Genomic DNA, 27,467 nt, shown 5'->3' with positions numbered 1-27,467 from the left:
CACTGACCTCCAAAGTCTTTACGCCATTTTTAGTCAAGCAGTCAAAACAGCCTTGTCAAACCCATGAGACTATAACTCCTCTGTGTGTTGTGCCTAAAAATACTGAGTGACTGAGCACAACACATCTCAGTAGAACCCAGCCACAGTTCATCCTAACATGTGGGACTGGAGAATATACATGGGGTAAGGTTTTTGTATAATAATTGCTGGTGGTTGTAGTGAAGCCTGTGAAGTAGCTCATGTTGGCTTCATCTACATATGACTCTCACATGGCAAGGAAGGCTGCCCTCACTGAATGAACATTTGGACAATAAACCAGCAGGCCACATGAAAAGATGTTGATCCGAGAAAAGTCAGGATTGCAGTAGTTCACAGCTGAGAATATCTTTACTCAGGGCCAAAGGTTAATTCTTCTCCTTTTGCTTGAGCAGCTAGGCTAACTTCAAACCCAATGGCCCACTTCTAATCCCAGCAACGTAAAACAATCTGCTATCAATCTGGTCACGCTGCTTCGGTCTGCTGCCCTCTGCTCTGCTGTGGCCTCATAATCTTCCACAGCAAGTAGGACTTTTCATTCCTCAACTGATCAAAATCTTGCCCCCTTAAACCAATGAGTGTGTATAAAGCGGGCATTACTACACATACACACATGGACACAGCTGGCAGCAGGCCAGAGTAAGACACATGTGACGCAGTAAAGAATACATGAGCTCAGTAGACCTCCTCGCTTAATCAAAGGTCAAGCAGGTAAGTAAGTTTGAAGGCAGGCAAAGTAGACTTACCTTTCCTTCGTCCAACCTCTACTTAACATTCAGCGGGGTAATTAATTAGATCAAAGCTGATCACCTTCTGTCCCCGTAAATCCACACATAAACACAGATCAGTCTAGAGCCAGAGCAAGTGTTCAAAGGCTTCCTTTTTCCAACAGCACGCACTTGAGAGTTGGGCTGTAACAGCAGTAGGAGGACGCAGAGGGAGGAGTGGAGGAGGCGGAGTGACCCCCCTCTCCTCCCCACATCTCTCTGGAACAATGCTGAAACAATTCCCCTGAGGTCCTCAGGCCAACGGCAAACTTCCTTTAGTTCTCCAAGCTACAGTTCTTTCTCTCAGGACCTTGTGCCACCCCCCGCCTATAGCGTGAGTCACACCACCTCAGCGGTTTGAATGTAAACAGGCTCTCGTCTTCAAACGGTCCCACAGATTCGCCATCCAGGCAGGGCCCATAAACAGCTGGGTCTCAGCCACCTGGCACAGCTCCAACACAGCCTGCCACAACCACTGTTGTTGGGAATGCTCCAAAGCCCCCGCCTCACCGAGACCAATCAAGAAAGTTTATTGCCTAAATAACACACACACACACACACAGACAGACACGTGTGAAGACAAGAAGCTCTGATGGATGGGATTCACCCAAACTAACCGCTGTTTAGTTGTTACAAGTAAGTGTGAGTGTGTATGGTTTTACGTTTTGGAGGGGGGGTATAGGTGACAGCTGTAAACATGAGAAGCCACTGTTTGTATTCTTTGAAATAGTGTATGTTTTCTCACTCTGGTCCTGTCAAAGCAGGAGGAGGTGATACAAATGCTACAAAATCGTTCCCACCTCAGCAGCTGAGCGTTTAGCACCGGTTTGCTACGACAGGGACATCTCACACATGAGACATCAAGGCTTTTCATAGAATTGGAAGGCTAAAGAACACACACACACACACACACACACACACACACACACACACACACACACACACACACACACACACACACACACACACACACACACACACACACACACATAATCAAATTCCCCTTCTATTAATCACAAACAAATCAAACACACATAAAACAATCTCTGCGGGTTCATGCGATAGCCGACAAAAAACCCATAAGACGCCCCCTCAAAACAAAAAAAACATGAATCTGTCTTCTATGTTCCTGTTGGTGGGATGACGTACTTTATGAGGACTGACCCTGAGATAGTAGTGACCACTACTTCCTGTCAGACAAGGTCCAGCGGAGGGTTGGAGAGAGAGGGCTCCCCCATATGTAGCACAAACAGGAAATGCCTAATGTAATGTTCACACACCGCAGCCAGGGCGGAAGTATGGGCTAAATCTTAATAATAGGGAGCTTATACACAGCTTTATTAAATGTTTCACTAGTTCATACATGAGAAATTCTGAATCCTCCGCCTCACTCATTGTAAAATGTAATCTGTACTATTCAGCAAAGGCTGGTCCATAGAGGCAGGGGAGGTTGCTGCTATTTTTGGGCAAGAGGGATAAAATAGTAATCGGTTAAAATAAAACATTACCAAATCTCTGTCATTTATAAAATCACTTTTGTAGCTACTGGTGCACAATAACATGACATGGTGGGTGGTTTCCCCTTGTCCTCCCCCAATTTTTTGAGTCACCAGCCACCACAGATACTGTTCCTTCCTGTCAATTCAGTAGCAACATTTAACAGCATGTTTTTCAGGAAGTCAGGTCTGGTCTGCGCATATACAGGTATTTTTGAAAATTGGTATTTTTCTTTTCCATTAAAAAATATTTTCCTATCCACACAACCGTTGTTTTACAAAATATTTCCACATACAAGGGAACAGAAAAACAATGTCAAACTATCGTGCCAGGTCAGTAGGTGGCGATAAAGTCTACATCAACGATAAGCCAAATACCAGAGAAGAACATCATGAGCATGCATATGAGCTTATTATGGTGTTCTGTTTCCTGATTGGATCAAATTGGGCAGGGATACCAGAAAATGTCTTTTACTGAACAAAGACTATAACAGTGTTTACTGCTGGAATATAGAGCATTTTTATAAGAAAAAAATCACTTAGAGCAGCTTTAATTATTTAACAACCTTCCTGGCACATGGCATCGCAGTGCTATGTACAATGTACAATCAGGTAGTTTGCCATTGTTGCTTATTAACTTACAACGCAAATTTAGGTGACAATGTCATCGTTTCCAATTACTCCATTTTACATGTCCACACAGATACACAGAAGCCAGAGCTTTAAAGAAATCTTCACCTTAGAAGGAGTTTTCAAAAATGTCAGTTTTAATGATCAAAGAGGCTGTTTACATCTGGATAAGACACCAAAACTTGAGTAAAATACGCGTCATCAAAATTATCCATATATGTGTAACAAGACCTCAAACTGAACACAATCATAGGCTGGAGACAAGCCTCCTGCTAAGTCCATCAGCTCACAGTGTTGGGAGAGTGGGATTTTGTCAGGCATCGTCTCTGTTGTCTGCCTGCCATTGTCCCAGTCAGGATCAGCAAAGGTCTAGCATGTTCACCCCCTCTAGCACTGGCACATTATGTTGGATGTCAGCAGGGTTTTTGGTGCAATGATCACCACGATCACACGGTGGCCGTTAGCCAATTCCAACAGTAAGGCTTTACAGTGTCTTCGATATCTATCCAAAGCCTCTAATCCCATTACACAGCTAGAACAACACTCGCATATCAGTAAACCCCAGGTCAACCAAATAAAGTATGATTACAAACCCTGAACCAAGAGAGAGACAACCACAGTACAATGGTGAGAAAATAAAAACAGGCCTGGAGTGGGGAGACGATTGGTGGGGGAGTGGAGGAAGAGAACAGAGTTGGAGAGACAAGAGGAGGGTGTGAGCATGTGTAAATGAGAAGGGGAGGGGATTAGTCGTGGGAGAGTGCAGCAAGGGAATGAGCGGGAAGGCTGGCATTCCTAAGGGCTCATTCAGGGGCCCCTGTGGCAGTGCGGGGAGCCTCACACAATGCATGGCTGTGTCATCGCCACGGAGACGCCTCCCTCAACGACGGCAATGGAGGGCAAGGAGTGGCTGGGGGGGGGGGGGGGGGGGGGGCTGAACCTGAAAGAGCCATCTTCGACCTCCAGAGTCAGTCAGGCAAACAGACAGGCTCTTACATAACTCTGAACAGGCCTGGACTTTCTTCTAATCATAATGAAAGTTGTTTAGAAAGGGTGTGTTGCCTGCTAGCAGCCTGCCAGGTGTTTGCTGAATGTTAGCTGAAGGTGGGGATTATGCACAGCGATTTATCACAGAAGCTAAAAGAGACATGATAATTATCACTGGGAGTGCAAACATTTTTTTCCTAAATCTCTTGCTGTTTGCAAAGAGATAATCCCCATTTTAACTATTTCTCAATCACGCGTGATTAGACACACACAGCGCATGTGCACACACACCTTTGCTACGCCCACATATGCGCACACAAACCTTTTCATTCAGAGCCTGGAGCTAGCGTGTGAGACCTTAAGGAAGACAGAGAAATGCAAGATAAAATGAAGTTAGAGGCCCTTTGGAAGCCAACGGGGTAATCTGATTGGCCTCTGGGGCAGCAAATCAACTTAACGGTCCGAAAATTTCAATTAGTCTCAGCAGCTCTGGTGTCTCACACACACAAATTCAGTCCTAGATACCTCTGTCACTGTTGTGAACATAGCTGTGGTCAGGTCGTCTCAATAACAAGCTAAATATACTATAGGGACTCTGCTGTCAGCACATGTTCTGTCTCTCCTTTATTTCCTGCCTGGAATAAGTAATGTTGGAAAAACCATCAGCTGAGTCACTATGGCGGATAAGGGATATGGATTTGGAAGTTCTTAAATATACCTCCTGGGAATAGTGGGGTCTGAAAAACAGGGGTTATTATTAACATTGGCTGGACAGGAAGAGGAAATGAGGTCACACAGGCCAAGCTTCTGCTACACAAACACCTCAGAGCACAGACCAATGAGACCACTGCGATCTGGAAAAGGGAAGGAAACTGAAAAGACAAAGAGGATTTGCTGAGGACATTGTCATATACTCTGATGTTCAAAGCAGATTTTTCTTCTCCCTTCTGACTATCTGTCATAAAAATATCACGCACAAGCATGAAATAACGTTTTGGACTTGAGGCAAAGCTGGCAGCCCCCTAGTTCCCGTCAGGCACCCTCAGAGAGCCAGCTGTCCTGCAACAGCTGAACTGACGCACCTCCCTCCTCCGAGCCAAGATGTCTACCAGTTGTGCATGTCTGTGGCTCACTCAGCCCAACTCTATGAGAAGGGCTGGGCTGGGCTGAAGGACAGCCACTAGGATCGTTTTGAAGAGACAGGATGAGGCCAAACCCAACTGGATTCCAGAGAGACCCGCCTCTGGAATTTGAAAGTTTATCTGTGACTCTCTTCATGAGGGACAATCCCGTAATGGCACACTGTGTGAAACATTTTGAAAACTGGATCCTCTTTACACACACGCAAATTAACCCCTTTTCTTGTCAATACGAAGTCTCAAAGACACGATCAAGATCACAAAAGTAACGACAGCATTTTCCGATTATTGAACTCAAAGTTTCTTTTTGTAATATGCAGATCAAATAAAACAAATTAAAAAGCACTATACTGGCTTTGATGCAGCCGCCTCCATGTCTGTAGTCACTACTCTGTGGTCTCACTCAGTGCCACAACACTATCTGATTGATTATACGTCATGAATAACAGCCTATCAATCAGAATTGCAAATTAACTACTTAAAGTTATACAAAAAACGTAGTGGAGTAAAAAGTAGCAGTAGCAGAGTAAAGACTTATAAAGTAGCAGAGAACTGAAATACTGAAGTACACTACAGGCACCTTCAAATTGTACTTTGGTACAGTACATCAGTAAATTGTACTAATAATTAAGTTAATTTCCAAAAAACCCAAATTTTAATATTTACAATATTAATGAGGCAATAATACAAACTTCTTTCTGGAACTGAATAAACAAGCTGTTCTCAGAGAAAAATAAGGTCCCCAGAACACTGAAGCTTGATATAAACCAAGTAAAACAGTATGAAATTGTGTTGTCCTTTGAGGTCAGTTTGTTTATACAGTTTATTCAGTGATGAAAACGAAGAAAATGTATTTATTTAGCTTGTTTAGATATTATAAAAATCAGTCAATGAAGATATTTCTCTTGGGATAAAAATCTATTCCCCAAAACTACATAGTGGACCTTTAATCTTTATTTTGACAGTAAGATTTTCATTTGTACTGCAAATGTATATCAGTTCCAAATATCAATTATCAGCCTCCTATCCCTAGTACACAATAAATTAGAAATGGATGTGAATGGAAACCCTATAAGTACCATGAAAAATACCATCTCTGCAAGCTGCACGTCAGCTGAGTTAGTCAGAGCAGCATGCCTGAGGCAGGTTCACATGTGGTGCCACTGGAGATATTCCACAACACCACAGCCCAGAGTGAGAAGTTAACCGTATAAGCAGTGTTTCAATGATATCTAAAATAACACAAAAGAGGTTTTGGATTCACTGCTTCAGTGAGACCCATAAAACTATGGCTCTGTAATCTACATCTTGAGAATGCCATAAACTTTGCATTTATGAGAAAGACTGAGTGAAATGTGGAACGTGTGGAGAAACAGTGCAGAGTTAAAAAAAAAAAAAAGGATACTGTCACTGCTCTCCAAACCAAAAGCACATAACAGGATTCGCAAGTTCAAAGTGCAACTTTTCACATAGGAAAAAAAAGCCTAATTTATTATTATAGGCACACTTTAAACACCATCTGGAAGGAGCTGAAAATGAGCCTACCACACTGGGAGTGTCGAGATAAAAAACAAGTCGCTCCAATATGTGTGTTAAAAAAATGCTGTGGCTACGTCGTAGCGGCGGGAGATGAAAAGCACGACAGGGTTGTGCTCTCGCAGTTAACATGCAGACAATGTGCGACTCATTAAAAACTCAAAAACCTTATCTCAACCATAAGACGCCCCCTAATTTCCTAAATAAACCCACTAGGTGATTTCTCCTATATGACTCATGAGCCAGACAGTCACAAGCACATGAGGGGAAGCTTGTTTGGGTTTGGCTTGTTTTAAACTTTTGCTTTCATGCACATGCTTTAATTCTAAAGAATGCTTAAAAAAATCCCCCAAAAAACCCAAAATAGAAACTGAAATAGAAAATAAAATGTTTCCAGTACTGTTTTTCAGTTGGTTGTGTCATCAGACACTTGTCACCTTTGGGGAGAGCTCTACACATTAGTGCTTTCCAGACAAAATGAAATCAAACATTTTTTTTAAGTTAACTTGTTGCCAGCTATCATGTCTCTAAGGGACTGATGTACCCAACTCTGTGGAAGCGGAATCTTTTTTAAAGGAATCCAAAGCCAAGGAACAATCAGGAAAGGCAGGTTTTAAGTGTCTAATGTCAGCGTGACTGCCTTAGATTGAATGCTGGTGCACCGCTATATCATTACAGGGCTAAATGAGAGGGCACATACAAGCCATTTGGTGTTCTCCATTCAACATATCTAGACTTCCTGCTTAGAGAAAGCTCTCAGTTGATTGGGGGGGCAACTATCTTAAGTGACAACCTTTGTTCCTTTTAGTGGTCCATTATACGCCTCAGGCCGGCCCATAAGACAAAAGAGTGCTGTGACCCTGATGTGAACCACCTTGGGTCACTCCTGGGTTGTCTTACACCATGCTGTCATACGTCCTCAGCAGACTTTTAACATCCACTCAACCTCAGCAGGTCTCCTGCAACCCTAAAGCTCAGAGGAGAGGAGCCCACACACAGTGAAGACAGGCATACATATGCACAGATCACAAACTATCTATGGTGAAATCCCTTACAGATGTTATTTAGTTGATGAGAACAGCACACAGACATGGATTGAAAGGTGGGTGAAATTCAATACAGGTGTTATAAGTTAGGTGATCTGCAACACCTTATGTCCCACATCATGAAAAGAGATCAGTTTGCTTCAGTTTCCTGCACCCATAACCTCATGTGACTGACATGTTTATCCCTAGAGAGCACGGTACTTCCCTGATGAGCTCCACAGGCTCAAAGTACCCAGAAATTCCCAGGACATGTGATAAGACTTGGCCAATGAGTAACAGATTTGGCATGCAAGTTGACACACAAGTGCGCCCATGTGCCTACACTTCCTATAAGCGTGAACGTATATAAAGATATGAGTTTTATAAAGAGAGAAAGGAAGCCACATCAAGCAACCAACACTTAGAATGACACACAGGGTGTGTGGAAGCTATGGAAACTCTTCTATCTGTTATGAACAGACTTATTAATAGGTCATAACAAAAGGAAACTGGTGGTGGAAGAACTGGGTTTGTCCCATCTCCACAAGAAGAGCATTGTTTTTCAAAGGTCAGAAGTTAACAACATTTCATCTCCGCTGAAATTTCACAGAGAGAAAAAAAAAAAGGGAAGAAGAAGAGAACATGTGAGGACATGTCTAAAATAGCTGAGAGTTTCAGACCAAACACTGAGGAACTTTAAAAAAGAAATACACAGTTACTCTAGAAATAAAACAGTTTTTTTTAAAAGAAGGGGAAGAGGTCTAGGTTCCCATGAAAGCCACTAACAATTTGGGTGGGACTGAACAATTAGCTAACCTCAAACCACTGTGACTCGTCCAACCCTTACCCATTGATCCTTGTCATTGTCAATAAGATGGACCACTGACTGATGATAAGCATGTCTCCGAGTTTGTATTCATCCATTTTGAGCTGTCACATTCCACCCTCTCTGTGCATTTTGTGGTGGTTTCTAATTACCTGCTAAGAGATGGAAGCGGGTGAGCATGTGAAGGGCCATATGGCTAAGTAGGATATCAAGCCGCTGTGGACTAAAGACGCCTCAGCCTTCCTTGGAGGAACACAGCTGGCCATTGTTTTAAGCAGAGACAGAAAAGGTTCTGGGAAAGGTTGAATCACACTGGGGCAAAGTGGGATCCTGTGGGGAGTTTTAACACTCCCCACGCACACCAGAGTCAACAAGGCCTCCAGTAGTGTCATTCAACAGCCATGGATGACCAATTAGTTCCCCCTCCACCTTTACGTAATCCCAAAGGATCGGAGGGTCAGAGGGGTAACCTCCTAATGGCCAAGGTGAGGTACAAGAAGAGTCAGGAGGAACCTGAGAGGCAGAGTCGCCACAGCAGAGCCTTTGAAACCCAGCAGAGTTTGCCTTGTTTATAGGCAGCTGGAATGTAGTGGTTCTGCTTGTTATTAACCACAGACAACACTCTCTCACATGCCTCTCATGCATGCACATTTAAGCTCTCACCCATAAGAGGCGTTACAGTCTTTGATGGCCTGGGGCCTAGATCTGTTTTAGGAAAATGAAATGAGCATTGGAGCAGAGTGGAGCTCGGTGGTGGTGGTGGTGGTGAGCACACAGAAGGACACTAAGACGGCCTTAGTGGCACTGTGCCAGGGGAAACAGAAGAGGCATGTCTGGAATCTGACTTGGAGGGAAGAGATGGTGGTTTGGACGAGGCCACCACGCACAGCACATGATGGGGTCTCTGAATGACTTACTGTTAGGGCCCGTTCTGCACCACTAACCCTGGGGGGGGGGGTGTCGTGCTCTGTAATGTAACTGACCGTGCTCCCCATTTGGTAGCGATTTGCTGAAATGGCTGAGCACGGTTCACAGGCAGCAGTATGGAAACATGGGACATATGGAATGTTCAGATAAGTGAGAATGAAAATAAAAAAGCAGTTTGAGTTTGGTCTGAGCGGTCAAAAGTCAAAATAATCCTGTGAGTTCTCATAGCAGAAACATTTGAAAGTCATTACGACTCACTACGCCACATGCTGCGATGACTATCACATTTCCCCACTTCTCTCCTGGTAATATGATCCACTAATGATTAAGCACAAATCCCTCTCCAGACTTACTGTAGAGGCTACTGAAGGTTTGGTCAGGCTTACCTCTGTGGGTCTTTACTGCCATCTGTGCTGTGTTCGCTGCTGCTTCCGTCTCCCTGCAATCTGCTGTCCAGTGCTGGCTCTAGCTCGGGGTTGGCAGCCTCTTCGTTGCTCTCCAGTCCTCTGGGGACAGGGATATCTCCGTCCGGCTCGGGCAGAGGGGTGCAGCGTCCCTGGCTCCCTGCGCTGCTGATACTCCCTGTGGTCCCATGGTGGGGCCTGTCCACGCCCCCTGCAGCCCGCTTGGCCTCAGTGCATCGCCTCATGGCCTGGAGCTGGGAGAGGGGGACTATATCGGCTCCCTGGGGTCGATGCCAGACTGTGCGGCGCCCAGTCGAGTTGTAGTAGTAGAAGCGGCCACTTTGGTGGTCAAACAGCTCCCACCACTGGTTGCCGTCTGCCTGGCGGACGGGAACTCCTGGAGGGGGATCCCAGCCGCACTCGCCAGTGGTCAAGTTCACATACATATGCTCACGGGAGCGTGGCTCCAGGATCTCCACCCAATCAGCGCTGAATGAGAAGAAATTAGATAAAGAGTGAAGTGTTATTTGCAGCTGAAAATGGCGACAGATTATTCAGCAACAGGATACGATGATGAAGGCCACGGTTACGCCTGAGTACTAATCAACCCGACAAGCAGTAAACAACTCACACTGTTTGACAGACTGAGAGGCCCAAATATGCCCACTTGCCCATATGGAGAGAGTGTCAATGTTTGTGTCCCCTACATGTAACCATCTGCGTGTGTGTGTACGTGTGCTATGATGTCATCTCTTTGGTAGGTGATGAAGCAGTGGGAGTCATAGCCAATGAGTGTGTTTCCTGAATCAGGAGACAGGTGGACACACTCAGTGAGACACCAGGCATGGAGTCAGCAGGGCCCAAAGAGAAGCATACGCTCCGAGTGCTACTAACGCACAAAACCACCAAGCTTAACTACAATCACAGAGTGACAACAGCCAGCTCAGCACAATACACACAGACAACAGAACAGAGACAGTGGAGAGGGGAGGCGCAAAAAAGAGAGAGGCAGAGAGAGAAATAGAGAGAAGGACAACCCAGTTTGCAGAAAAGTACACATACAACGGGCACAGATAAGAGGGACAACCAATTACACACAATTAGAATATGATCTGAATTTTAAGGAAATTATAGGACACTATCTGTGTCAAATGAAGTGTGTTGCATATTGTAATTGAGTGCTATCACAACGTATTACAGCTGTGCGCTATAGCTTTCTAAATAAAATCAGGGTCAATAAATATATCTGACAAATAAGCGAGGACTAAAGTTTGCTGGTGATGTATATCAGGTCATGCTACCCTTTAGAGAGCTCCATTATGTCTCCTTTGATCTAGTTCCCTAATGCAGGCCTTAACTGTGCCAGCAAATCCACGTGGGAACAGGAACACTGCATACAGCCGACAAGAGTCCTTTACCAAGTCTCAGACACAGTAAATGTCGAGGTCGGAGCCAGAAGAAGGACTCAACGCTCCTTTATAGTCTCTTGTAATGACCACTTGAGGGTCCTGGCATGGATAGGTCATTTCTCTTCTTCAGTATCTCACCCAACTCAAGCCTAGAATCTTAGAGAGAACAGCGCCAGTGGGGAGGAATTAGTGTCACAACAATCCCCCATAGGTTTGGATCTTTTCCCAGCTTTCTCAGGACAGAAAAGTCTTTCTTCTCCTGGTCACAGTTGTTTATGGTACGAGCCTGCTGTCCAAACTACCTGTGATGATCAGAAAGAACGCGAAGCTAAGCATGGATAAGAAGAGTGCCTACAATGTCCACCGAGTACCCACATTCGTTCCTCATCTGCCTGCCAAAACCAACCCAGTGTGCACCCCCGGCCTCAGAAATAGACACAGAGGAGTGTGGTGCCAGTTGGGTCTGCCAGGGTTACAATGTCACCGTGTTGACGACGACTCACTGGGAACAACAGCTGTTCTCTGTTTTAACTGCAAAGCCTTCAGTAATGTTGACGTACCTGTTCATCAAGTATCAATCTATATCTCTTTTATGTGCTGCCAGCAGCACCAGCCCCAGGTATTCTCCAGAGGTCGATTTCACAACCAGTTAACATAGAAAGGGCATGGAAAGAATATAGGAGCCTCACACATACGGTCCACCCATGTGTCCCAGTGCTCTGTGCTGGGAAGCCATCTGTCCAATCCCTCACACCAGGCAAGCAGCCCTGACCTTAGTAGACTTGAAATGTAGAGGGATTTCATACTATATTTTTAACCAACCGGGGATGACAAGAAGATGAAAGAGGAAATTTAGGGTAAGGCAGTTTAATCATTATCGATCTTGAAGGCAGCAACAATCTACTTTTCATGCAAATCGTAGATTGCTGTATTCAGTCAGGGCTCCTGGGTGCGACTATTTTGGTTGCATATGTACTCAAAAATCTGTCAAGTGTGACTAAACATTTTCATTGGGTGCAGCGGTGCACCTGAAATGTAGTTTTTGATTTTGTTTATTTTTAGTTTCTTGTTGCGTGTGCGTCATTTACATGAAGAAAAACATGCATTTGTACCTTTATTGCTGAAAAGTTTATTTTTGAGGTTCATTCCCAACTTGTCAAATACTGATGCTTTGGGATGGTAGGTCGGGTCGGCTGCCATCCCAAAGGGCCAGTTTTTGACAAGTTGGGAAAACCAAAGCATCATCATTTGACAAGTTGGGAGAGAGACTCAAAAATCTACTTTTCTTACAAATAGGACCTTTAAGAACTTAAGAATTTAGGTGCACCTAAATTATGTCCTAGCACCTAAATAAAAGAAAATTGGGCGCACCAGTGCAACCATCTTCCATTTCCAAACTTCACATAAGCTTGTTGACTTGCGTATCCACACTATGTGAACAGACAAATACAGCGATGGGGAAAAATAGATGGCTTTTGCTGATTGGACAAATTACTTTTACCATTTCAAATCTGCCACAGGGTCTACAGGGCATTTCAAAATTGACAAAAAAGATCGCAATTTACATTGTGATTTTGAGTGAATACACTGCTAATTTAAGTGTAAAAAACACTTAGGTGAATGTGTTTGTTTGTGTCATACTGGGATTCAGTGTAGCAGAGCTGTGTTTATTACAGTCTGCCTTCTTACAACAGAGGCAGGTCCCACAATGAGGCCCAACTATTAGAAGATGACTTTCAGACTGATTAGATCCGCAACACTTCATGGGCGGGCAAGCCTAGCGAATAATGGGGCATTCAAAGCAGAGGCCAAACAGTCAATACTACCCCACACATACCAGATCCTTCATCCTTTTAGTGCTCCCGGCTTCCAAAAGGGGCCTCCCCACTCTGAGAAACTGATCTCTCCATGCTGCATTCCTTGTTATTTAGCCCTGTGTTTGTCGTCACTCTCTGTAAATGCTGTGTTTGTATCTGAAATCAAAATAAACCAATCCCTTGTGAACATGGAGCGAGAGAGAGCTGTGGTTGTGTGTCCCTCTCTGTGTGTTTTTGAAATCCCAAAATTCAACAGCAGTGATGACACCGGGGAAACCAGCACAGAATCTAACATGCCGGATGGTGTCCTGAACACCCCAACAGGAAACCAAGGTTTGAGGGTCAACTGCGTGGCCGTGCCTGACGAGTTTAGCAGCAAGGGGTGTAGTGGCTGCATACGGAGTGTTCCCTCTGGGTAAATAAACAGCAGTGAGAGCTGGGAGCGAGCCTGCTGGGCTCTGTTGACACGAGCAGATAAGCAGGAAGACGGACCAGTGTTCAGGTTCTGAAATTCCTGGAACATCACATTTGGGAGCACTCAAACAACATGAGAGACGACCATTACATGGGTTTGTTTAATACAAAGGGACTTGTCTTTTACCAGGACTGAGGTCAACACACTTTCAAATGAAACCTTATTTTCATCATAATGACATTCTGTATTCTCTAAATTAAGTAAAAGTGAGTCCACTGCTTGAAGTGGGCATACTAAAAGTTAAGTGAGCACCATCCTAGCTGCGATAGATTTCTGCTCAAAGGTTACTAGCTTTAATACCAGTTAAATGAACTTCAGCCTACTCAGCTTTAGGCGATTTCCTGACATGAGAAGCAAACATTAAAGCATAGTGCAGGACTCCAAACAACCGGCAGAGTCTGCCTCATGCTGCAAATGTTCATAAATGGTTTGGAATGCAGTCTGCACCAGCTCAGCGGAGTTTAACTCCAACAGAAATTTTTTATATTGAACTAAAATTAACTTGGTACACACACAGTCCTGTGACTGAAGGACACAGCACCTGATTTACCTCTGGGGAATCTCAATCTAATTGAAGCAGACTTGTGTGCCAGAGACCCGTGTTATGTGTTTGAGTGGTCCTAAGCCAGCTCTTGACTGCCTTCAGTAAATATGTGAACATAGAGAGTTAAGAAGTTGTTGGGTTTTACAGATTCCACCAGAAATATGTCCAGAAATAGTAACATGTAGTTGACAAGACTTTCTCAAACAAGATCAACAGTATCTCTGTCTAACATTGCTTACATTGCTTCATCGAACTCTTGTAGTTGTATCATTCGTCTGGTAATATTAGACAATTCTGTTTTAAAGAACTGTCCACAGCTGTGAAAGATTTGGAAACCAATGTATGAGATCCAGTGTCCTTTTTACCCCTGTGTGAAGTAACACGCTCTGCTCTCCCATGGCACACAGGATCTTTGTCTCCCATTTGGGTCAAGGAGAGGCTACAATACCCTATGGTTATTCCACAGCCACTAAATAAAGCTTGTCAAATTGTAAAAAAAAAAAAAAAATCTTAGCAAACAGAGCCAGCCACTGAGACCAAAGACGTGCACACAAACACACCTTCGTAACCACCTTGTTGCTCCCAGTGTGCCAGAGGTCTCCTTCTGAAGGAGAAATACTTCATCTATCATCCACAATTTACAGTCGGCTCCAAAAATAGCTAGAACTGAGAGCGGTTTCCCAGAGCGAGGGAAACAACAGAATAAAGCTCATGGAATCTGCCCCATTGTTTGGAGCCAACGCCAAAGTGTAAATGGCACTTTTCCCAGCAACGGTAAACATAGAGGACTGGACAATACACTCACTAGAAATAGGGCAGCAAGCAGCCTTGTGTCATTGTCCAACTTTGGATTTCAAACAAACTCAAATACCAGTGTGGTTGCTGATTTCGTCCAAAAGATAAACGACACACAGAGAAAAAAAAGATTGTTTTCTCTGCGTAGCATAAAGTTTTGACCAAACTATGGCAGCAGTGTTTCATCAGATAATCTATTAATGGCTGAAATGCTTCAGTGCCATTGTGACATTTCTGATGAACAGATAGGACGCTTTCAGAAGCCGAGCCAAATGGGGGTATTACTGCATTCATTTAACCATAAACTTAAGGTGAGATAATAGACAGAACCAGCGAGCCAGCTACGCTCCCTTTTACCAATTAGGACTCTTGTAAGGTAACCTCTAACCTTTTCCAACAACACACTATTCTAGAGCTGTTACTTGTGACCGTCCCTTGTGGAACAGTTCTCACACAGGGCCTGCCATTCATCGAGGAAACCTTAGCGCTCTGTTCATCAGGCACGGCAACAAGTGCCAAAGTCCACCCTGGCTGGTATATATTTACAGATCTGCTATTTCCTATTCAGAAGCATAAAACACCCTTTCTCCTCAGATACTGGCCTTAAAAATAGTCACCGAAGAGGAAGGATTTAAACTCACCTGGTGGCACAGGTACAAAACTATCGACAACGATGAGAAAACACTGGTAATTTGCTCTCACATAGCAAGTAGGGGCCTGTATCTCAATATAATACAAGGAGTGATCCGCCAAAAGCTGTTTGATTATGCATAAACCATGTACAAAGTCTATTCAGCATGGCTGCTAGGCAACCTGCTTATCTAAATATTGTAAAACAAGACCGGGGACATGGACCGACTACTGAGTGCTTGGCAGAGCTTCCAGTAGCTGTGACTAACGAAGAGCGTTAATCGTGAGGCTGGCATGTCGAGTGCTGTGGCCACAATCCTGTGTACTGGAGTGTAGAGGGCAGCAGCTCTAGTGTGAGTAACCCCATCAGCTGGGGGCGCAGGACATGACTGTACTGAAACAAATGGAAAAGCCATTTAAAAAAATAAATGGATCTGAGTTATCTTTTCATTTAAATTATTTCCTAAATATTAAAGTGAGGATAATTTGTTGCTGGTATTGATGGTATTCACACAGTGGTCATTTTCCTTTGACTTCTCTCTATTAGGGTGGGGAGCTCAAATGTTGTACAGCTGTGTTCCAGGTTGCAAGTCCCATAAACATAGAGAATCAATCATATCATAGATCACAAATAACACATTGTTATCATTTCACACTACCTGACCGATCAGAACAACAGATCACCTGTTAGCTTCTGTTAGACAACAACTACAACTACAAAATGCGACAGAAAAGGCGTAAATTACTTTTGAAAGATCAACGCACATCTTGGACAGCTTGGAAGTGAAACGTACCAGATATAATCAAACAGGGTTTTTGTTAGCTAGTAAGTGGTTGAATGCGGTGTCTCATAAGTTATTTTACTGTGAAATACGGCCTAATGTCGCTCCATATTTTTACTACCCATCATCTTTTCAGTCGCTGATCAGTCGGGAAGTGGTAATGGTTTCTGAAGTTTATACGACTTGCAACCTGGAACGCAGCAACATAACATTATCCCATAATATGACCTTCCCACCCTGAACGTGACATCAAAGGAAAATGGCCGCTGGGTGAATATGGTCTATTGATATAAATGATCATTTTACAGGCCACACAGGATGCTTTTTTAATGCGTGGTGGCTGCGTTGCTGCTGCTGCCGCTCCTGCCTGCCCTTTCTGTTTACATGGAGTTTCCTTTTGATAATTCTCAATAAATATGATGAAGTGATTTTCCTTTACCCCCGTTGAAAGAGCGAGAAAGTGTGAGGGGGAAAGAGAGGGATTGAAAGGAAAAGAGCACAGGAAAATAACATTGTCCTTCACCTGTTGTGTGTATTGTCTTCATGTCTGTGACATATTCTACAGATACAGACATTAAAAACTATAGTGAAACGCTGGTATGATGTCGATATGACTGTCTACAGGTCGTTATCAGGTCTATTTTTGCTGCCACGTGTCGCAGTTAAAATAGACAAGACTGCAGCCTTGCTTGACACCCATGGAGGAAGTGCAACTCATGCATCCAGTGTGGCTGCTCTAACCTGTTAACATGGACACCGAAATTAAAAGCGAGAGGTAACGCCACGCAGCAGCACTGCACAGGCATCCAGTGTGTCCAGCCTGTGAGAGTGCGTATAGGAGAGCCTGTAGCTACATTAGGTCTCGACAAAAGTTGCTTGTCAACTAAAAGTTCCTGAAACTTTCAGTCCTTTTAACTACTTTTGAAGCAACTAAAAAGGTACCTTCATCCTTTTGTCTGTTTCCACTGTGGTCTAGAGACACGAGGATTGTATGAAAACATGACGGCTGTTTTTATACGTAATTTTGGCACTCTTCCATGTATGGTTTCTTCTGTAGTTACATGTTGATGTATTGAAGCACAAGGAACAAAAAACAAACTAGCTTGAATTTTTTTTAAAAAGCAACAGGTACACAACCAATCAGAAATGTTTAGTACTACAAGCCCAATCCACAAAGTTCCTGTAGTTTTGGGAAGAAGTACCCCCTGAGCAGGAACTTTTTGGGTAAAGTCCCCTGAACTTCATTTAGAAAGGGGAAAGTTCCTGCATTGAAAATGCAGCTGTAGATGACGCACATCTCCCAAAAAAATCTACAGGACATGGCAAGAAATTATAGGTCAGCTTTGTCTTCTGTGTTTCCTCCTGCATGTTTCCACTGCCAGCAGTGTTTGTTGACCATGACAGACATGAATCAGGTTTGACAGAGGCTGATCTTACCCTTATCAAAAAGATAACTCAGCCTTTGTGAATGTATGTTTGTTTCCTGGAAGTCTTAACTGAACCAAATGTTTCTTTTGCAAACAGAGCTGGGACGAGATGTATGTGGGTCGTCTCTGTGCAGGATGTGTGTGTGTGTGTGTGTGTGTGAATAGGCTCCTACGCTCCACCCATGTGTCCAGAACAATCAGAGGGGAGAATGCACATGTTTCAGATGACAGAAAAGGCCCTGCACCTGTCACACACACATTCTTTGGCCCTTTTGTTTCACACCTCCCGTTCTTGTCGTGTCACCAGGGTTAAAGGTTGGTAGAACTGAAGGTACAATTGGTATCCGTCTGTGAGTGTGTGTGTCTTGCATTTAATTTAACGACAAACAAACCAGCATAAAGACTGCTGAGCCTGTTATGGGGTAATGGACTTCTGAGAGGCAACCAGGCACTCGTCCCCACAGAAACCCTCATAAAAGTTAATGCTCGGGGTTAGGATGCTGTATATTTATCTTGTTCTCTGACTTTAATGGTGATGTGCTCTGTAAACCAGACCCACCGGGCTGCACGCTGCCCAACTTGTTTACTCTTTTGTCCCTTGTTAGAATGCCTTCAGGTTTATTTATCACTCTGCTGACTCTATGCTAATGTTAACTGCCAGTTATTGTTTTCATCTGTGCACCTGTATATATTGTGGGGCTGCTTTGCCTTGCGGCCAGGTTATTCATCTCCTGTACAGACCCTGAGGAGTTCTGATGATGAAAAGGGTGTAAAAAAATTTTTTTTTTTAAATGGCAAAGAACTTGGGATAAACTTGTTAAGACCATGTTAACAAAAATGTTGATGAAGGTTCTCAGTCATCCAGGTCATGGTAACTCTAAGTGCTATATCATAGGCAACTGGACTTGTTTCAGTTTCTAGAATTCAAGTTGAAGAAACTGAAACAAGTCCAGTTGCCTATGATATAGCACTTAGAGTTAACAAAAATGCGAGATAAATTTTAACTACTACTACTTTTAAAAACTCAACCAACTTTTTGCAAGCTTTTTTATATGTTTCCATTCAGTTCCATTCAGCCAATCACACAACGATTAATCCTGGTAATAATCAGCAAATTAAACAATAATGAAAATAATCATTAGTTGCAGCCCTATTTGCATTTTAACGTGGATGTCTAGTGTGGACATAAGAACAGCGTTTTCAAATAGATCCATATTATTACTTGGGACGTGGCATCATACCTTTTCCCCTTTACTTCACCCCTCCTCCCCTTTCCTCTTTTACTCTCACCCCTCAGCAGCAGTTGTCAGTATCAATTCCTCACTCATCGTGTGCTGACATTGGCAAACAAGTTTGGGGGTCGTCTTTCAAGGCGAGACTCGTCAGGCACGATAGAGCCGGCCTTATGTGAGCTGACCCAGGCACCGGGCCAGCAGGTTGCCATGGAGGGGAAGAGAGGTAAAGCACTTTAAGACCAAACAGCCGGGCATCCACATGCCTGGCAGAGAGAACAAGGCTGGGAGGATGAACAGAGGGGGAGACTCCTGAGCTCACTCTGTCACCTGATTCGTCTCCAAAAGGCCGGCAACGGATAAGACACTAACAAGCTGTTAATACTGGGTGTGACAGTTCTGTTATGACCGTACCGATCTGAAAAAACAGTAAGAACACTGTACAGACCCTTGATGTGCCAGATATTAAAGAGAAGTGCTGCATCCCTGACACATGGAGTTTGTCTCTTGCTGCAGTAGTAAGAGTAAAGAAAATTAACACCTTTGAAGAAAACACTGCCAATTTCTGTAAAATCAAACGCAATAATTCCCCTGTAGGCAGGTGACAACAAGGAAATGTCATCAGCACTCTATGATTTATATATATATATATATATATATAAATATACTTGCAATGAACGCTTTCATTTTGTCTAGTATCGCAGAGAGTAGCGTGATTGTCAGTTGTGAGACACTGGAGTGACTACACACGCCTAAAACCGCAAAAACCAGACAGCCTGGTTTAGTCGGTGTATTATATGCTAGACTTATACGCATGTGTGGTATTGCTGGGCATGGGGTTTATTTTAAAACCATGGTGTGGTAAAAAATGCAGATTTTGGATTGCTTTTTCTGCACAATGCCAATCTGTACTCTGTCTTCAGCACAACAAAGTAGGCAGAGAGAAGCAAATGAATATACTGATCTGACAAAGAAGTCAGAAATATCTTAATTTTCGCTGCAGTCAATAACGGTTACTTATCTGTTACTGTTACTCTATGGGCTCTCTGGTTGTAGAACAAAAATGGTCACCTAGTTGACAAGAATGTCCTGTGATGACTCCCAGCCATATGCATTACAAAGCCTGTGAAATGCACCCTATTCTGAAGCCTGTGAAGGTACAGAACAATGCAGACTATTGTCAGATCAACAGGCAGAGTTCATTCAACGAGAACTCTCTGCGTTGCCTCCACACAGGGGGAGCCCAACCAATCAGAGCCATGGCGGGGGAGGAGCTTGGGACATGTATACGAGGTCTGGGGTGACCTCCTTCAACAGCTGCCCTAATCCAGAACTAGAGACAGTTTCCCCTCTCCATTGGCACAGGATTAGACCGGATCTCACAAGGTCGCCCAGCCACCTTCAGCAAGGCCCGTCTTTCCCATGCTGCTTTCCAACTAGCGATTTTACATGGCCTAAGTGAATTAATTTCCTAAAGCTGCCAAAGTGCTCACCCCCGCTGCATCAAACTGATTCTTCATGAGATTTGAGATAACAGTGCCTACTTCTCCGCCGGTTCCAGCAGGACATTTTTGTGTTGGCAGTCTTGAATGTTACTTCAGATACCCTCGCTGTAATCCGCCTACAAACTAACCACAGAGAAGCAGCGCCCTGTGATTTCTGTATACAGAGTATTGTCTTGTCCCGCCATCCTCTCTCTTCTCCCACGAATGCTGCAGCTTTCAGCAGAAATGCTGGGAACTTCCGGCCCCCTTACCGCTCCGCTGAACAGCGACTGTCTGTCTGAGACACTACTCAGCTACAGGGTCAATAAATACCCTTTTATAGGGGTAAGCCTGACCAAACAGAAGTCCCTGTCCTTCCTAAAATCCACCCCTTTCCTTTTGCTGAGGAGCACATGGGGATTTTCAGGTCAGATAAGACTCTGGACGAGAGTGAACATGTGCAGGAGAGGCTGAGGACAGGACCAGGGTGTTTACCACATACAGGCCGGCCTATACACCAGCTGTCGGATCGGGAACAATGGGGTCACTTGTCCAAACAACAGAAATGAATGAACCTATTAGGATGTAATTGTGCTTAATAACCTTCCACATTCATTGTCCAAACTTTATCATGTCAGATCATACAGGGTCTACATGTTACAAATGAAGACGTGTTCTGCACAGCCTTTGGAAAAACACACTCAAGCATTCAATCTCTGCCATCTGCGTGCTACCAAAATCACATTTCCTATTAGTTTCTGCTACCATCAGGAGGAGTTTGTAACTTCATTTTGAGCTGGACCACACCATTCCCCCGAATCCTCCCCTGCTGACATGACAAACGAGGGCAGAGTCTAATCCCACAGCAGAGTTACAGGGTGAGTCGGGGGTCAGTGGTTGGCTGAGGAGCCACACAGGAAAGAAATGTCCAGATTGTCCTCTTGAGGAAGTGAAGGTGCAGACAGGCCCACTAGGCTTAGAAGTGCAAGAGCAGCCTGGTGAAGATGTTAACGCTGGGCCTGTGGGGGCCCCGAGGGGAGAATTGGGGTGGATTATAATTTAAGAGGCCATCGCTGGGGATCAACGGTGTAGGGACAGATTAACATCTCCTAATGACAACAGAGTTTTAGGTTGTGATGGTGGGAGACGACTGTGCCGCTGCTGCTTTTTAAGGACAAAAACCTTTGTTTCTAGGTAGACTTTTAGCATGCCTCACCCCCGTGTGTTTCAGCGTTACACTTCTGTGTGTTATGATTGTGTATTATGTGCTTTACATCTGTAGAGCTTGTTTTGTGCAGTGTGACAATTTAAGATGTTCCCACTCTGTCTTTTCCTTCCCGATACAGATTGTAGAGCCAGACCGATATTTCAGTTGGCTGATATTAACCCATCACAGATATATCGTAACCAGCATATGTTGCTCGATGTGCGCCAAAATGTAATGCAGAAATTATAATGCAGAAAAAGAAGAAAAAATCTATAATTAATACTTTCCCAGTGAAGTTTACTGTTTTAGTGCACTAGTGTCGATAAGACAATAAAGTTTATTGTTACGCGGTAAAATATCCTGTTCTGTTACATATCTTTGTGTTTGATTACCACATTTGAATGATCATTGCAAAAAAAAAAACTGTATCAGCCGATTTATTGATATCAAAATCTTGACTTCCTAATAAATATCGGCATCAGTCCCAAAAATTAAGTATTTGTCCAGCAAATTGCAGTACTTTGGCTGTGCTGCAGCATTCTTTCTCTGTAACGGATCATCATTCTGTGGTCAGTGTCCCCAACAGTATCTGATAGCCGATCAACACTGAATAATCTGAATTTGCGAAGTAACTTGTTGCTAAATTTATTTTTAAAAAATGGAGTGCAAGTATAAAGTAGCAGAAAAGTACCTCTAAACTGTACATAAGTACAATATGTGAGTAAATTGTAGCTGGTTACATTCCATTGGTGGTTATTCTCAACTCTGAGGCTAAGATTTTTTTTCTTCTGTGAATGTATATTGGTTCCAATTATCTGTTATCAGTCTCCTAGATGACTAATAATCAGTATTAGTATGAGCCCTAGTATTGTTCCTGTATGTATAACTGCTGTCATTGTTGTATGGCCTGGAGCAGGTGAAACCCTTTTTGCAATACATGAACAAATACACACAGAGAATGAATGCCACAGAACTTTACAGTCGGTCATAATTTAAAAACAAAACAAATATCAACTAGTGTCAGTTTGCTGACATGCTAGAGAAAACTTTCATACAGGTGTGCAAGATGCTGCTGGAAGGTGGCAGGATTCCATTTAGAGGGCTGATAAATGATATGCTATTGAAACAGTGCACAGATATGTGTATTCACTGATACCGAATCCAGCATTTTAGGCATTAATGGAGACATTTCTAATACTGGTATAAGCATCACACAATCGTAGTGACAGCTCACTCGTTCTCTTTTGAAGCAGATGAACATTGGACCATCCCACAAGTTATTATCCCCTTTAATGCTAGTGAGTGATGATCAGCACTCTTAGCATCAGCTTCAATCTTGTGTGTGCCGGGAAGCTAACCAGCCTTTAATCCCTACAGAGGGGGAGGTTCGAGATGTCAGCAGTTGTACAGGTACAGATAAATGTGTTTGGGCAAATCACCTTAACCTCATTACAGTGTCATTGTGGTGTGCCACAGCGAATCAAAGTCAGATGAAAAGTGTCTGGGGGTGCGTGAAGAGCACTGATCCACAGGGATGTGAGCAGGATTACAGTGCAGAAAGCAGGGAAGAAGAGGATGAAAGCTGGAAAATATGATTTGAAGCTTTACGACTAACAAAATATAATTCAAACAGAAAGAGATCATACACAGTCATCCAGTTATTAAAGTCACACCAACTGTAGCACAAGCTTCAAAATCACTTCCACTCAACAGGCAAACAAATTTGTCCATTGTCAAATCCTCTGTAGGATGGAAATCCTGCCTCGTCCTTGTCAAAAGACAAAATTTGGATTTATCTTGTCAGGGGGATGCATGGTCTGTTGAGACTAGCAGGGCACACAGTGAGACAACATCCTATTGTCATCTCTGCTCCTCACATTAACAAGCCCAAATGAACGGAAGAGAAGTTTTAACGGCTAGCAACACCAAACGGACCATTGTCTTGTCCCGCTGTCCTGCCTTCACTGTCTGTTATGTAGAGCTGGATGGATAAAGATGTAATGCCGGACTGATAGAGAACTTAACACGTCTGCAGAAACCAACACCACACAGTCATCAGATGAGCACCAGCTGGCAGGGGGATGGTGAAACTGCTGCACCCATGAAGTCAGGCTGGCATGACGTGCCAAACTTACAGCTTCAGGATATAAAAATGACATCTGACTGGGCGGTTTGGTTGTCAAATAATGTCCATGGCATAGTATTCAACAGGAGGTGGACACATAGGAGATATATTAAGACATCAAAGCTTCTCAAAACTTCTGCATTAGCCATTAAAAGCCATCAAGAGTGAGTTATACAGAGTCACAGCAGTAAAAAGCATATGTATCATGCCAAAACAGTTGAAGGAAAGCGTTGAAAGGAACCAAAGTAGCTTATCGTATACATCTCCGTAGCTTTAAATAAGACTGTGAGGGCTAAAGCAAACCATCTGTCTTCAGAAACGGATGAAAGCTAAACAAAGTTTTAATGCACATCTGCAGTCAAAGCAAAAAAAAAAACGTGGAGATCAAACCAGTGAAGTTCAGAGCCCCCAGTTACCTTCCACCAGTAAAATAAAATGGGAGCAACAAATGGGCTGTGGAACATTTGCCTTCCGTTTTGGTTATTGGTCTCTTCACCACAACAAAGACTGAAGCCAGCTCAGACAATTTGTGGACTAGTTTAGGAAAAACTAATAGATGGAGCTGCTGGTGGTGACAGATAAAAGTAGCTGTGACCTACCACAGCTACAGCCAGGTTAACTCTACTACTAATACTGAATGGAGGCACATATTAAAGTGTCAGGCTTCTCTCATAGTTTCTCAAACTTTACTTGCTGCTAGCAAGTTAACAACAGCCAAAATGTTTACAACAGCCCAGTTTTATGTTCAGTCAATAAAATGGCAACACCACCACAGAATACAATTTGAATTTCAGTTGACTCACTTCATATTACACGTACTACATTTTCACAAACTTCAGCTAACATTTAATGTTTCAAACATTGTGAAGCACTCAAACAAAACTACCACCGACCGGCTTGGTCCTGTTCACAGTCTGCCCTCAGAGAGCTGTCTGTGGCGGGGTGAGAGCGAGGCAACCACGCGCTACTGCCAAACTTTCTTTAGTATCACTTCTGAAGTTACATCAAGAAGAAACTCACCTTGTCCCGGCCATTTTCTTCACATTGTAAACGACTCGTTAACAAAAAGGAAAAAACGATGTTTAGCTGGTATCAGAGTGAAGAAGGTGAGTTTTGCTGGAGTACAGAGCGGGTCCGTGGAGCGAATACGGGACGGGACGGTCCTCCGGCGGTGAATCCGATATGGAGTCTCCGCCTCTGCACGTGAGTCATGAGTTGGGATAGGGGTCACCCAGTCTGCACCCCCTCCCCTCCCCTCCCCTCCCCTCCCCTCCCCTCCCCCCTCTCTCTCCACCACCACCCTTTACAAGCTGACTGGAAAGAGTATCTGGGGACCAAACCATAAGCAAAACATTTAGTGGCTCGGTTGGCTGAACACAGTAGTGATAAAATGTAAATCTTATCCCGCTTCGAGGAAACGTTAACGTAGCTAAATTAAAACCTAAAAGATAAATAACATATCCATGTTTGTGTGAATTAAAATAGCAGTGTAGACTTATTACTGACAGGTTGTTTTCATGTATTATGCTATGCTTGAAGTTAAAGTATAAAATGTACTTTTCAAATAGTTAGCCAACTAAGACCAACTATGCTGACCCAGAGCACTGAATTCATATTTGAATATCATATCAGGATTATGATAGGCTCATTTTACAATGTACTCTCACTTGACTCAGCCAATCAGAGAGCTGGAGATCAAAACTATCTCTTTACATGTTATCACCTGACTGTATTTCCACTCATGTAATTGTAATGTAACCCTGGTGTTAGCCTGTGGACAAGCAGACAGAGACACCTGCTGGACAGCAACACACACAGTCATGTGATTTCACAATAAAAATCAGGTCATTTTTATGGTCAAACAACACTTTATTCACAATTACTATCAGCACTCAGGTCTATGGAAATATTTGCTAAAAAAAAAAAATCAAAGAAGCTAACAAAGGCAGGTAGCTTAAATTCACATCAATAAGTATTACACTGTTGTGTTGTTCCTCTGGCACAGAGTAAACTATATATCCATTAAATGTACATGGCACAACTGTTCACAGTGAACCCTTTAAGTGCTTTTCCGATGTAAATAAGGAGAGGACAAACATACAAATTGCGGGCAAGGAAATTTCTCAAGCTACATTTCTCCCTATAAGTTCATTTTGTCAACTCATATCATACAATGAGGTCTGCCTCTTCAGTATTATAAAAAATATTGTAAACATTTATATTAATTGCACAACATACATTCAAATACATACTGTACTGTACAGCAAGATTTTACTTCCGTATTGTTATCCTGTAGCACCATGTATAGCAAGCTGAACAAACTATTTGGATACTTTTACAGTGTGGTACTGACAATACAAAGGAGTAAAATGGCATTCACTAATGACGCATTCTGCCAGTGGTCAAATGTTCTGGAGGTTTGGATGGTATCATTGTGAGATAGTGTAGGCCTGTTCAAGGTGCGGCTGCCACTGGATGGGGCTGGGTCGAGGCAGGCAATCTCTGGTCACCTGACATCTCACAGCTTTGAGGAAGATGATGATTCATTAAGGACATTCATCAGCGTTAAGATCAACTATATTACAAAAGATTATGACGAAGTTACCGTTTTAGAAGTCCATAACACTTCCATGTGCAGACACGTTGGTGCAAAGAAAGGAAATCAGTCTTTTTGTAACTCCAAGAGCGAATGATTTAGCTAATCAGCTTGTGCCACAGTGACATCATGAGGCCATGACATCATTGTGTAGCAGCAGAGGTGACATGTAACTCATCATGTTTCCACCCAGTCCCGTTTGACATGAAAGAGAGCTGATTAAAGCTGATATATATTATGTACAAGCAGTACTGTTAGACTGAATGGCTTGTGGACACCAAACAGTCCCATCTGATTCACAGCATCCTGTTGATGTTAATGGTCCTGGTAGCTGAGGGTAACAGAAGATATAAATGAGAATGAAATGTGTGTGACGGTAGAATTAACACTTGGAGAGTCTTTAAGCGTCCTCGCAGTCTCAGCATCTCCTCTGCCTGGGTGAGAGTTAAGAAGAGCAGCTCTCCTAAGAACTAAAACCCACATTAGAGTAAAGTAGTATCTCAGGTTATGGTCCATCGAAGTGTGGTCAAGGTCCTTGGGTTTGCCTGCACTCCCCCTACTCCCTCCTTCGCTGGAGGAGGCCGAAATGATGGGTTGTGGGATGCAGGTGGTTAACCAACCCATCCTTCCCAAATCTGCCCTCTGTGCAGGGGAAACAAATACAGTGAGTTAAATGTGCCACTCGAGGCAAACCATGGCTCCAGTTGTGGTCTGTTCCTACTAACTGTGAGGAAAAGTAAGAAATGACAATAACAGGACTGAAAACACAACATAATGAGACAGTGTGTCACATCTGCATTGCTTTACTGAATTTGACTTGTGTGAGTGAATGAGAGAGAAGAAGGTGCAGCTTTGCAATGCAGGTAAATGAGAGTTACTGTAAGAGGACAGAATCACAGTAGGAGGGAGGGGAGCATGCTGCTGGGTCATCTGACCAAGCTGAAAAAAATCTGGATGGAGATAGAGGGAGAGCTTGGCTGACTACAAAGGAACAGATGGGTTATGACAAACTCACAGCGATTTGGAGGAAGGCTTCTTCACTTTTGGCCTCTTTCGACGATGAACTGGCCTGAAGCATGCACAGCACGTATACACGCGCAGGGCCAATGCACGTGCATGGAGACAGGTATATACACACAAAACACGCACACACACACACACACACACACAC

The 27,467-nt window shown here is 43.5% G+C and overlaps 2 protein-coding genes across 4 annotated transcripts in view; both read right to left on the bottom strand.

Annotated features, from left to right (window-relative positions):
- Nucleotides 1–24,871, bottom strand: part of arhgap46a (Rho GTPase activating protein 46a) — a 37,280-nt gene extending 12,409 nt beyond the window's left edge. For 2 of the 3 annotated variants that reach the window (XM_073467816.1, XM_073467818.1), the window contains exons 1-2: nucleotides 24,721–24,871; nucleotides 9,756–10,262 (exon numbers count right to left, since the gene is read on the bottom strand). In XM_073467816.1, the coding sequence (XP_073323917.1) occupies nucleotides 9,756–10,262; nucleotides 24,721–24,734 (521 nt within the window). In that variant the 5' untranslated portion in view covers nucleotides 24,735–24,871. Of the gene's footprint in view, nucleotides 1–9,755; nucleotides 10,263–15,454; nucleotides 15,541–24,720 lie in introns of those variants that run through there. The other variant, XM_073467819.1, reaches the window with a different exon arrangement.
- A 1,222-nt stretch (nucleotides 24,872–26,093) lies between these two features.
- Nucleotides 26,094–27,467, bottom strand: part of sulf2a (sulfatase 2a) — a 29,826-nt gene continuing 28,452 nt past the window's right edge. The window contains exons 20-21 of the mRNA XM_073468577.1: nucleotides 27,312–27,365; nucleotides 26,094–26,938 (exon numbers count right to left, since the gene is read on the bottom strand). Of these exons, the coding sequence (XP_073324678.1) occupies nucleotides 26,908–26,938; nucleotides 27,312–27,365 (85 nt within the window). The 3' untranslated portion in view covers nucleotides 26,094–26,907. The remainder of the gene's footprint in view (nucleotides 26,939–27,311; nucleotides 27,366–27,467) is intronic.

The sequence above is a fragment of the Pagrus major genome, chromosome 6, assembly GCF_040436345.1.
Source record: "Pagrus major chromosome 6, Pma_NU_1.0".
NCBI classification, from domain to species: Eukaryota; Metazoa; Chordata; class Actinopteri; order Spariformes; family Sparidae; genus Pagrus; species Pagrus major.
This window is presented reverse-complemented; position numbering and strand designations above follow the sequence as displayed.